General features: G+C 37.5%; 1 protein-coding gene across 8 annotated transcripts in view; it reads left to right on the top strand.

Moving 5' to 3' along the window:
* The window catches only part of ZNF438 (zinc finger protein 438), a 50,821-nt gene extending 39,578 nt beyond the window's left edge, over positions 1-11,243 (top strand). For 5 of the 8 annotated variants that reach the window (XM_058422151.1, XM_040074924.1, XM_040074925.1 and 2 more), the window contains 3 exons: positions 1,512-1,616; positions 6,101-7,928; positions 9,462-11,243. In XM_058422151.1, coding sequence (XP_058278134.1) covers positions 1,565-1,616; positions 6,101-7,928; positions 9,462-10,074 — 2,493 coding nt within the window. In that variant the 5' untranslated portion in view covers positions 1,512-1,564 and the 3' untranslated portion in view covers positions 10,075-11,243. Of the gene's footprint in view, positions 1-839; positions 928-1,511; positions 1,617-6,100; positions 7,929-9,461 lie in introns of all 8 variants that reach the window. The other 3 variants (XM_040074960.1, XM_040074951.1, XM_040074941.1) reach the window with 2 other exon arrangements.
* Positions 11,244-13,031: the final 1,788 nt, after the last annotated feature.

The following is a 13,031-nucleotide window of genomic DNA, read 5'->3' as shown; positions in this document are numbered from 1 at the left end:
CATACTGTAAAGAAAGCCCTTCTAAATTATAAAAAGCTTATTGCACAAATAGCAAATCACATTTATGCTGAAATCAGATTTAATTATATATAGCTTTAAAGATACAGCTTAAAGCTTCTAGAATTTTAATGAATTATTTGATCTTGTTTCTCCTGTGGAATACCAGAATAAATTTTGTAAGAGTATTTGCACTTTCTGTATCTTAGTGTTTGTGTGAATGATCTACGGAGAGTTTCCAGTCTTGCATTAAACTACTTTGTTATATTGTTTATTTTTCTAAGCTAGTTTAAATTGCACAAAAGCACTCTTATGTAAACATAGTTTATAATACTCTTTAAAAAATCAAGTACTAAAAAGGTAAGAAATGTGAGATTCTTCTTTTGTCTTAAACGTTTCTCCTTCCCACATCACATGTAATGTTGGTTACCTGTCTTAAGTCTGCATTTAATTCCCATATCCCACCCTGACTCTTTGGCCTGGACACCTTTCCAGTCTCATTTCTCGTCTTGTCCTTTTTCTGCTTGCCCTATATATTCTCCTGTTTCTCTTCCACACTGTCAGCTCTGCAGTTCAGAGATCAGGAGAGGCCATTTCCTTGTTCCAGCTTGAGTGCTTGGACCTAAAGCCACGGTTCAGGGAAAACCCGGCGCAGCCTGAAGCAGAACATTCAATGGAGTGTAATCACTGGAAAAGTTAGCTGCTTGAAGTATCTACTGAACACGTGCCCAGAGTCTATAGCCCTGCCTAATTTGGGCACCTTTTCACAGATCAGAGACATTGCTGTGTCACATGTGCACCTGATGCACAGATGTGTCACTAGATTTTTTTTTTAAATGCAGGCATACTGAGAATGGCTGGTGTTTTCTGTTGAAATTAATTTTAGAAAATCACCTGATGCAAATACCCAGAAGAGAACATTCCACCCAGGTAGTTATTATTAGCAAAGGTAGAAACAACTGCAAATCAATTGCTGTAATGTATAGAGCTGGACATTCATAGTTTGTAGGCTTTAATACTAACCTTACTTTGTATAGGTATGTGGCAAAGCGGGTTTTGAATAAAGAAGTCCAAATTTTGTTTTCTATAATATCTGCAGTTTATTTATACAGAATTATGGAAAGTATAAATAAATTTAGAATAAGATTTTGCCCCTGTATTAAAACTACTCAATAAAGCTACTGAATCTTCATTTTTTGAAGTGTTTTGTTTTGCTGCTGTTGACTATCTGCCATGACACTGAGGCTAAACCATCCCATCTGTTTGCCACATTAACCAGCTTTACTCAATTATTATGGTATCGTCTTGCATTTGGCATGTAATATATTAGATGTAAAAGTGTATTTTGAGGAGAGAAAAATGGCGAAGAGCAAAAAGCAGTAGTTTTCTTAATGTATTAACCGGAAGTTAATGTTTTATATTGCCTTTTTTCTGGGTTTTGTTGGGTTTGGGGGGTTTGGTTGTTTTGGTTATTTTTGTCCTGGGATCTATTTGTAACTGAAGCACTTTTGCAGGTGGTGTTTTTTTGCATGCTAATCCTGCAGAGAAACAGTGTGTCCAACAAAGTATGCTGGGTCAGCAAAAGCAAGAAACTTGTGCTGGAAAGACAGTATCCACAGGTATTTAGTGTGTGTGGAGATTTGGCAAAATGCATGATTAACTATCATTGGCAGAAAAAGATCTAATGTTATGTGTTAGGCAGTAGTGCATTTTTTTTTTCTTTCTCACAGAACAGATACTCTTCCTTTCAAAGTCAGCAAAAGACTCGGTAGTGTTAATATGCATTAAATATCCATTAATCTTCATCTGTATTCTGTCTTTTCCTTCAAAACAAAATTATTCATTTTTTGATATTGTTTTCTCTCATATGTCAATTCATACACAAGTGAAATGCATACATGCACAACTGAGGTGGACTTACAAGGATTATTTAAAAAATGAACACTATTACTCTTTGGTGGTTATTTTCAAAATAGACCAGATAGTACTGAAAATTAAATTTCTTCTGTTACTGTCTTTGTCATCTAAGTTCAGCAATGTTGTGTGCTTTACATAGGGAGCAAACTAAAGGCACATTAGGCTGGAGTAGACCAGATTTGGATGATTTGGGAAGGCAGGGGAACCATGGAGGAGCAGCAACCCATGGAAACTCTGTTTCCTCCAGAGAACTCTTCCCAGCATGGCTCTGTCAGAGAATTTAATGCATCATTGATTTTTGTGTTGGTGTGTCACTGTCCACTTCTATACAATTTTAAGGTTATTTAGAAGGGATGAAAGCTTATGACATCCTGCAAGTATCTGAGGGATTTGATACTTGCAGGTTCTAGCATGATAACCATTAATCTTTTAACAGAGACTTTTAAAGTAAATAGGTTGAACTGCATTTGGTTTAGCCTTGTGTGTAATTACTTAAAAGTGTCTACCTGTTGCTCCAGCTCCACAGTCATCTGAAAGACTGAGAGCACAGCAGTTAAAAATGAGCTTCACATCCTTCAGATATTAAATCTAATATTTTAATGTATTTCCTTTGTTATTAATGAAAATTTTACAGAAAGTATAAAAATTGTTGCCTTCCAGTGAAGGATCTTCAGACTTACTTGTAGAAAGAATGTTTTCTAAAACTAAGGGCCATCCTCACAAATGCCATTGCAGAGCATCCCTTAACTGAAACTTCCCCTTCTTAGGTGAAAACTTCATGGGATTGCATAGGCACTAAGACTTTTCCTCAGGTCACAGATGACAAGTCAAAATGAGTCCTTGGAATCACAGACAGAAATAATTTAGAAGAAATGGAATGGTCTGAGAGATGCGTATGAGGTTTCCAAGCTGCCTTTGCATAAGCTAGACAGCCAGAGCGTATCCAAGTTCTTCAGTGTGGTGAAGACATGAATTACTATAGCTCTGTGTGGGTGCAAAGGAAGTTGTTGAAACTTTTCACCAGCTATATGGAAAACAGAATTTTGGTCACTGATGATACTTGCATGTTCTGGGTGGGGTCAGTAGAACCTCCAGTCTGTGAATTGACTGGCTGCTGCTTTCTCCTGATCCAAGATTCTAAGTAGTCTTCCACCAGTTCTTCCAATTAGCTTTTCCAGTCTGCAGGCAAAATGTTAACAGAGCCTGAAGCATCATCAGGCAGCTAGTCTGCATCTAGCCCTTCTCTATATTTAGGCACTGGCTAAGCAGCTTAACTACAGTAGCTGTGTTGGAGGGGGGGGAAATGCAGAGTTGAATATTCCTTTTCTTACCAGAAGCACTGAAATGAGTATTTGTGCACTAAAATGTCTAATGTAAGCTTGGGGGGAAAAAAAAAAAAAAAATTCTACTGAAGGTTGATACCAAACATAGCTTGCCTGGAAAACTTAGAAAAAAACTACACTAGCTGGAAAAAGTGTTTGTATAAAAATCCCTTCCAAACAGTATATAAATTCTTACTGTTGTGTTACCTATGTAAGAAGGGTATTGATCTAAACAGACCTTGTTTCAAAGAGCACCTTGTGTTTGATATTGATGAAGCTTTTGGCTTTTAGAGCAAAACTCTCCTGTGGACTGCTCAGAAAATATGTGGAGATAATTTCTTTATAGAAAAGTGATTTTACTGCTTAATTTTGCATTAGGCAAGTCAATGAATTTGAGAAACATATGGTTCTTTTAAAAGCTAATGCCATATACTATTTCCTCCTAACTTAAAATTAACTTTGTTTTTTATGGCTGCCATTTTTTCCCATTACCAATGGTTGAAGAGTGGGTGCCTTGTAACTTGGAGTAGCACAGCTAGTAGTCTGCTGAAATGCTGACTTTCCTAGAAGTTTTATGCAAATCAATTAATGAAATTTTGAAATAAAAAGAGAGAGGAACAAGAGAAATGAGAGAGAATGGAAACAGCTTAATGTTGAATATTGTGGTAAGCTGAATAGCTGCTGATTTGGAGAAAGTCTTTATTGTCAGCATATGACAAGCATTATCTGGAGGAATAAGATCTGATCCTGTCCCCTAAAAGGTAAGTACCCTTATTCTGTCATCTGCTGTATTTAAACTATATGGTTTGATCTGTAACTATCACTGAAGTTCAGGGCTAGTTTGGTTAGTGATTAAAATAAATTACTGTTCTTCTCAGAAGTACTGAAATTATTTACTCAAAAGCAACAGGAACATACCTTGTAGGAAACAGATTATCATCTGACTAACAGAAATCTTAGCAGCTGAAAATGTAAAGATTTCTATATATTTAGTGACTAGATTTTTAAAAAAAAAAATTAAAATTGAGACTAAAAAGTGCTGTAGGGAAACAATTTTAAGCATATCATGTTTATGCTTTTTCCAGGTTGCACAAACCTGGACTTATCCCTGTGTGTGGATATCTCAGTATTTGTGTAGGACTTCCAGGTGTACAGTAACCCAGTCTGCACAGAATGTCTAGAAATTCAGAACATCTCTATGGACATTGAGCAGAGTGAAAGTTATAGTGGTGCCCATTACTTTCACTTAACTGGAGTATAAAGGAAGTGCATAATGGACTTGGGGTTTGATGCAGTAGATGGCAATAAAAGGATCAAAGGCTTATGACCTGCATAGTTACTGCTCTGTGAATCTGCTGATCAAAGATCAGCAAACAAAGCATCAGATCTACTAAATATGAACTGTACAGTTTATATGCGATTGCTCAGGGAATCCAGCATGTCCTGAAGGCAGTGGCTTTACTGCACATGTACATACCATGGGTATACATATATATCTGTCCAGGAGCCCTAGTCATGAAACATGATAGGTCTGTAGCTTGCAGTGCTTGCTGCAAAGTGTGTGATGCCTGAGAAGAACATCCAGGATTAAGATAAATTTACCAGAATTTCCAGTGTTGGTACTAATTCACAGTTACTTTTAAGTCCAGAATCACCTATAAATGCATTTGTAATACAAGTCTTCAAAATGGCAAGGAATGGAAACTTTACTGTGGAATTATCTTACTACAATATTTCAAGGTTGCAGCATTTACTTTCATGTGTTCTGTGCAAATGTGTTTGATTCCTCTCTCAAATGATTTTTGCTAATGTCTGTATTGCCTTTCTGCCTGGGATCTTTGTAGCTGAATTTTAAGTGGTTGCGATTTCCGTTTTTCCTGGAAACCTATTCCAGGTTTTGAGAACTGGAAGCATCAATAATTGAATTTGGGAGTAGGTAATGAGACTGATAGATGAAATTGTAGTGGTGCAATTAACTATGTATCAACTCCTTTTTTGTGGAGTCTGAAAGGTCAGCGCATGTCTTTGCTGCCTAAGGCATATTATAGAGTATGAATTTTGTCATTTTCCATTTGTCTTAATTATCCTCACATTCTTATTTAGTAAAAACACCTGCAACTTTTACAAACACAAATAGAAACAGGAAGAAATTGTTATATAACCTTGATAAATTACATCTTTCAAGAAGATGTTTAAATAACTTGCTACATTAGTTCTGTTGTGCATTAATGTTATGTGAGTAATTTTTATAACTGGTTATTTAATAGTAGTTCATACTCACTTTTTTTTTCAAGTCCTCTTTGATTTTATTATACATTATGTGCATATTTTATAGCAGTAATTTTTCTAAGACTTCATCAGGCAAACTTTGGTCTCTATCTGATAAAATCCACGAATTCTGAATAGTAGAGTATGTCTGAAAGATGGCATGATTCTGTTTGAGATACATGATCAAAGATGGTGCTCAGGGAAGTTCTGTGTCCTGGAGCTTAAGTCCTGTCCCTGTTTTTCTAGCAGAATATTGCCAGCATGCTCTTGCAGCTTTTCTGGGGTTGAAGAGGCTTATGGGTGTATTTGTTCTGAAATGTCATGTAGTTCCTAACCTAGAATGAAACATCTAATTAAGATTTGATCAAGAGGAAATTATTTTGCAAATTGGTGTTCAAGCATGTTGCTTCAGACAGTGCTTCAGTCTATGAAACTTTTGCAATTCTAGATTTCATTTGGTGGTCATTTAAATGCCTAAATATTTTTAATAAGCTTGTGTGTAATAGTAGCCTTTGTAAACAGTTTCATTTTTGAGAGAGTAATTTTTAAAAAAATACTATGTATAATATTACATCTTTGCTATGTTATTCTTACAGATAAACAGAAATCCCCTCCGGATATAATACAAAATTTTCAGAAGAAAAGTCAGTTTAGGACCATTGCTCCAAAAATGGTACCAAAAATGTTAACATCTGGAGTGGTTTCTTGCCTTCAGTCTTCTTTGCCTGACCCAAAGACACCAGTTTCAGCTTCGGGTTCTAAGCCCCTGGTGGTGCCAGCTCAGAACTATGCTGTCATGCAGGTGCCTGCTCACAAGGGCATGTTTTCCCTGTTGGCTGTGCCGTGTGTTGCACCTGCCCTAACACAACAAGTTCAGCAGACAACTGTGGCCCCCTCTGAAAATCTAAAGCTGCCCATCCCCAGGTACCAATCTGTAAGAAATAAATTGCTGAGTGACAAAAAACTGGCACAAATCTCTGGTTTGAGTGCACGTAACAAGATTCCTACCAAAGCACTGATCTCATCACAGACCTCCCCCATGACTACTCCACCTGAATACTGCCCTGGAGCTCATTCTAGTTCAGATTCAGCTGAACAAGGGTTGATAGCAGACTGTGACTCAGCTGAAATTGGAATTGCCACATTAGTAAATAAAAGCAATTGTGTAGAATCTGGATCTCTTTTAATGAACAAAACTGAAATTGCTAGCAATAATATTTCTGGACCATCTGTAGTTGAAGACTCTCTATCCAAGCCAGCAAGTACAGCTAATCCCATGAAACTAAGTCTACACTCTGTGAAGACAGCGTCGGAAACCACAAGAGAGTCACTCCTGACATCTGAGAAACTAAAGGAAAAATGCACAAATTCTGCAAATCCTGTTGCTGTCTTGTCATCAGTGGTTTTTGGTAGTACAATTCAGATGACTCCATCAACACCAAAAGAAAAACTTCCTATTTTGCCTTACTTGAGAATGAAAAATTCAGTGTTCTGTAAATATAAGCAAAATACTACTGTTGTGGATGTACCTGGTCATTCACTAAAATCTGAATGTGAAAAGATACCATCTTTGATGAAAACCAAAACTCTTGAAAAGCAATTAGGTGTATCATTTACACAAACCATTCAAGAAAATACCTTCTCCCCCTCCAGCAAAGTGGATGATGTCGACAGTCTTAAAAAATTGAACAGTGCACCCTTTAAAAGAAGAGGCAGGAGAAAAAGAGCCCCAGAAGATTTATTGGCTTTTCAGGCCAAGCGAAGGAAATGCATCATTAATAAGTTTCGAGAAGGAAGAGAGAGGGCAAAGGTTGATATTCAGACACCTGAAGACAATAAAGCAGAAGCAGTGAAAAAATACCGCAGTATCAGACCAAAACCAGTGGTAGTCGTGCAGGCGTTCGCACCGCTGACTCCTGCAGCAATTGTAGAGACGCCGTCTCATGAGCCAGACTTACTTTTAAATGGTTCACTCGCCAATAAATGTTTAAGTTCCAAGCACGATGATGCTACCTCAGCTAAATCAAGTGATCCAAGTAGAAATCCACGTTCAGGCGTGCCTAAGCCGCTGCACAGATGTCATGTTTGTAACCATACGTTCCAGTTCAAGCGCCATCTCCAGGACCACATGAACACACACACGGGCAGGCGGCCCTACAGCTGCAGGATCTGCAGGAAGGCATATATCCATTCTGGGCGCCTGAGCACCCATATGAAGCTTCATCACAACGAAGGCAAACCCAAAAAGCTGGTGTGCTGTGAATTCTGTGCTAAAGTTTTTGGCCATGCAAAAGTGTACTTTGGTCACCTCAGAGAAGTCCACAGAGTTGTTATCAGCACAGAGCCCTCCACTAGTGAGCAACAGATGCAAGATGCTTTGAAGAAGAGAGACAGGAATATGAAAGAGGCAGAAGCTACAGAGAGGTAAGAGTTTTCACTAATTAAACGCTAAGGAAAGCTGGATTTCAAGTTGTCAGTGGAACCTTATAAACCTCATCATTATGAAATCTGTTGCTTTTTCCTCCAAGTGAGATACCTAATGGTTTAAGTATTCCATTTGAATCTAGTCAATACATTAGACCAACCAGTATATTTTAGCTGATTTATTAACTCATTATTGACACTTGAATGTCCAAAATAATTTTGCATATATTCTAGTTACAGCCGATATGCTGCCATATTTGGGTCAGTTGGTTTCTCATGGCTAGTGCTCTAGTCTTCTGTCCTCCCCACTTTGGGGTTTTCCCTAGAAGATAAGGGAACCAATTGCAGTAAGCAAAAAACAATTCATATTTCGGTATTAGCTTGTAGTTTGTTTTCCCTGTTAATTATCATTATCCCACTTCCTTTTAGGGGGTTCTGTGAGCTAATCTGTCCAGATTTTACTGCTGCTTTTGCAATCGCTCAGCCCAGTTGAAAAGTTAACATGCATTATATTAAGATGGCTAGAACATGCTTTTACCTCTATATTATGATTTTGAGGTAAAATCTCTTGCTACATTATAAATGTTGCCTTTTTTGTTTGTTCCACTGTGCATTTATTTCCACAGAAGAATACTCAGGGCTTCAATGTAGTTCCTCCCTGCAACACTGGAGTTCCATTTAACTCTTTTTACGTTTCATAGCTCTACTCCCTCAAGTATCAGTCAGAAACTTTTATGGTCTTGAGACTAAGAAACATTGGTACTTTCCTATCAGTCTTACTGCTGGCATACAGTGAATCATTCAGTTTGTTTTGTTGGGTAATCTAACTAATATGTATAAATACACAGTGTTACGAGGTCCTTCTTGTAGATGTTATGAGAAGATGTCTGAGGAGGTCTTGTTGTGATTGTCTTAACCAGGGGCTGCCTGTGTATCCTTTATACTACAGAGCTGTTCTGAATCAGGGAGAGGGGCTGCCCCATTGCCAATTAGGTATTTAAACTTTTCTAAACCATGTTACTGACTTGTAAAAAAAACAAAGCAAGAAACTTTGAAATTTTGTAGTTTCCATCTTGGAAAGGAAGGTAGTTTTGCCTCAATTTGACCGAGACCGTTCCCTGTAAATAAGTAGGTTTCTCTTACTTGTACGCTACAGGTAATAGTTATTTTCACTTTTCTAGCACAGCACTAGAAGTATTTGGATTGACCTCACTGAACCAAGATCTTTAACAAAAGTTATCAGCCTTTTATTAAAGGCTGGTGTTGTTAAAAGGTTATTTCTACCAAGACTAATTTTGGAGGCAATTCTTAAACTCAGAAGTGTCATTTAGTTTTAGTTTTTTCCTAATCAGCTTTACTGTTATTTATTCAGTTTCTTTTTCCTCTTCCGAATGAATTAGGTACTGTAGAAACATTGCCCGTTTTTAATTAAAAGTGTTTCATGACTGTCGTCTCTTAGAACTTGTAAGGACAGAAATCACCTTCCCTCTTCTGTGCATGGCTAATACAGTTTGTATTTCCTTTTTTTAACAGGGGAAATAACTGCAGTTTTGAGGACCTATTCCATAACCCGGGAGGAGTGAAATTACAGGTCAAATGTGGTCGATGCCAGTTTATTGCAGAGTCTTTTGGTGAAATGAAGTTTCACTTACTGTGCTGTCATGGAGAAGAGATTCAGGGAAGAGTGAAGGAAGGGGTTTTGCAAGGAAGCAGAGAAACAAAGGGGGAGCTGGTCGAACATACAACGCACGTGTGGAAACAGCACAATGAGAGAAGATGTTTAGCCAAGTGCAGTGCCCGTCAGGAGGAGCTGTGTGCTGTTCCAAAACTGAAGAGACAGATACATTTGCACCATCAAAATGATGTCAGTATTTTACCTAAAAGTGAACTAACTCAGTCAGAAAGTAGTGAAGCCTCCAAGGAGATGCAAAATGTGGGGTTTGGTACACCAAGGGAAAAAGTAGAATTTTGGTCTAAAGCAGGCTATAACTGCATTTTATGCAAACAGTTATTTGAAAGAAAAGAGGATCTTTGTAATCATTGGCAGAGTCATCATAATTGTGAAGACCCTTCCACTTTATGGACAATTTTTACTTTGGTATCAAAACAAGGAATTATTAAACTTTCTGATAATGGTGAATATTGAAGCTCAACTCTCCAATGCTATGAAAAACATTAACTACCTTACCAAATTGTATTCTCACTGCCTTGCTAAACTAATTCAACAGATGTTGTCGCTTCAAAGGTTTGTTAGTTGGGTTTGTTGGGGATTTTTTTTAACCATACTAACCTTTATTTTGGTGACTAGAAATGTGTTTATTCCATATCATTCCAGATGAGTACATGGAAGCTGATTATGAATCCTTGTACTTAAAATTCATGCTTCAGGAACTTTATAACTGCAAATCTCAATTCCAATGGTTAACCTCAAGGAAATGTATTTGCGAGTTAAACTATACTGTACACATAGAAATAAGTCAATTTATATGAAGTAATCTCATCTTTAGTGAAATGACATACCTGACTGGAAGTCAGGTCCCAACCATGCTTCCAGATTTTGTGGTAAATGCATATTTCCATGCAATTCTCTTGATCATTTAAATGTGCATACATGCACCTGGCACTCAGGAGCTTTATAGTCTATAATTGAAGAACTTCTAATTCTTGTTTTCTTTACTTCAGTTCATTGCTTGCAGGTGTTTTTGGTGTTCAGTTCTGTCCTGGTAACAGCAGAGATCTTTGTATTTTAGAGGTAAAAACTCTCCATGTATTCATTCGCCTGTAACTTTTTGGGTTGAAGATGAATTGCCACCCATTAAGATGGAGCCTGGTGCATCCCAAGGGGGCAGATCCTGTCAGGCTGTTAAGGGGTAGAGTTCTGGAGCTTGGTTTTGATGAAAAGGTTATTGAGACCACAGCATCCAATTTGAAATTGGTGTTTAAATTGCTTAAAGCCTTATGTTCCTCTGAATTATTTTGGGAGCAATAATGGAGGCCAGTCTAAGAAATCACCGCATCACTCTCCAACAGAAGTCAAAGCACGTCAGAGGACAAGCTGAAAAATATACAAGTACTGTCCCTACAGTACTACTGTATTCATTCCTTCTTGTGGTCAGCTGTAATTGAGGGATTGCAATGATAAAAGAGTCATTCCTAAAATGGCCTGGGTTGCCTCTCACTGTTTTGTAAAAGTTATGGTGATGAAAACATGAGAAAAGGTCTGAGAATGTTGGACTTTCTGAGTGGGATTCTACAAGCTGTTGCAATATTTTGTGTATGTGTTTTGTTTTTAACCAGTAAAGGCAATTTTGATGACCTAATTGTTTTGAATGTGATTTCTTGTGGAATGGTGCTTTGTCCTGAAGTTGAGCTGTAAGGTAGGAATCAAGAATAACAAAAGACAAAAAGAAAATGCCCATAGAACTATACAGGTGCCTGGTAAGGTAGAAGAATTCCCATGGCTTTTCAAAACTTTCTTCCTACTATCTGTTGCTAAAAATTCAGATTTGTGGCTGTTTCTTTGCTTTCATATATTAGGAGTTTCTTTATGCTGAATTACCTTAAAAGTAGTACTTGGTCTTATTCACACATTCATCTTTTAATGCCTACAATATATTCACATTTATTTTCACTGGCATATTTGGACAGGAATAGCTATTTTTAAAGTCAGAGTTTCATATCAGACTGAGGCTGTATTTAACTTAGTAGAGTGTGTTGTATTTAGCAGCATTTTATACCCCTGCAACTTAATCCTTTAACTTTAAAAATCAAACAGCAGGGTGTTTTTCATGAAACAGAAATGTGAGAACAATCCCTCCTTCCCATAGCTACACTGTATCAAAGGGAAGCTCATTCCCAGCATAAAACATGCATTTTACGAGTTGGGAAAAGCCATTTAAAAGGTTTGATCATGATCTTTTTTTAGAATGAACATTAAGTCACCCATCCCAAGATATAGTTCAAAATGAGCTGACATAAATTCAGCACTGAGACAGAGTCCCTCCTGTTCAGGAACAGCAGCAGCAATGGCAGAGTGGCCCTTTAAAATTATTTTCAAAAGGTAATTGTTAAGAGCAGTGATGCATCAGAGCCAAATGATGCAGATGAGTTGTCTGGGGGTGGCCATCAGGCAAGAGGTGCACTTTCCCTGGAGGAGGAGGTGCAGTGATGATGGCAGGTAGGGGCTGGAATGAGAGAGTCAGTTGCATTTTCTTTAGTGGAAATTTTCATGTGCAGCCTTTTCATCATATTTTTGTACTTCTCTCCCTTTCTTTAGGCCAAATGGGTAAAGGAGTCTCAGCTTTCAGCAGTTTAAAGCATGAAAACATGTTTTAAAGCATGGTTCTAAGCCACTTCTCAGTGTCCTCATAAATGTTTAAAATTAGAAGCCTTTTTTTCTAAGCCTGAAAGCATTCTTATGTTTCAGGCTATTACAATTATGGTAGATATGAAAGGTTGGGATTTTTTGAAAATAGCTTTGCATTAAACACAAATGGGTCCTTTGTTTAAAATGCGTTTGTTTGGCATTTGTCTTCATTTTGATAAGATTTGGAGAAGCGAGGTGAGCCTTATATACTACAACATTTAGTAGTGTGTGTTTGCCATCCAGCAGAAGGGTTGTTATAAATATAGTTTGCTGTTTACCTTGAAGCTGGACAAGCTAACATCTGGTTTTGCACACAATTATGTTTTTAAATTGTTAAACTGATGTTATTGTTTTTTGTAGCTGTAGTTTTGTTCCCCTCTGATTTTTCATTAAGTCTCTCTTTCAGCTTCACTGTTCAACTTTAAAGCTGTTCCTCACATGGAAAGTTGTTCCTTCATCATCACACCATAAATAATCAAAGCTGGAGGAGTTCCATCACTTTTCTGGCTTGCAGGGTATTGCCCTTCTCCAGCTGCAGAGCTACAGTTTCCTACGTCTAACTTGACATAGTTGCTGGCAGTAAATGTTGTGCTTCATTTATTTATTAGAATTCAGCTTGCTGTATTTTAGCTCAATCAGAGTTTCTGTCATACCTCATTAGATACTTATTTTATCTATTCACTGAGCTCTTTAAAGAAAGTGTCATAAGAAGGATGAACAGGTATTTAAAGGAGCGG

The sequence above is a fragment of the Hirundo rustica genome, chromosome 1 (assembly GCF_015227805.2).
Source record: "Hirundo rustica isolate bHirRus1 chromosome 1, bHirRus1.pri.v3, whole genome shotgun sequence".
Taxonomy (NCBI): domain Eukaryota; kingdom Metazoa; phylum Chordata; class Aves; order Passeriformes; family Hirundinidae; genus Hirundo; species Hirundo rustica.
The sequence above is the reverse complement of the archived record's forward strand: the minus strand, read 5'-3'. Positions and strand labels throughout refer to the sequence as shown.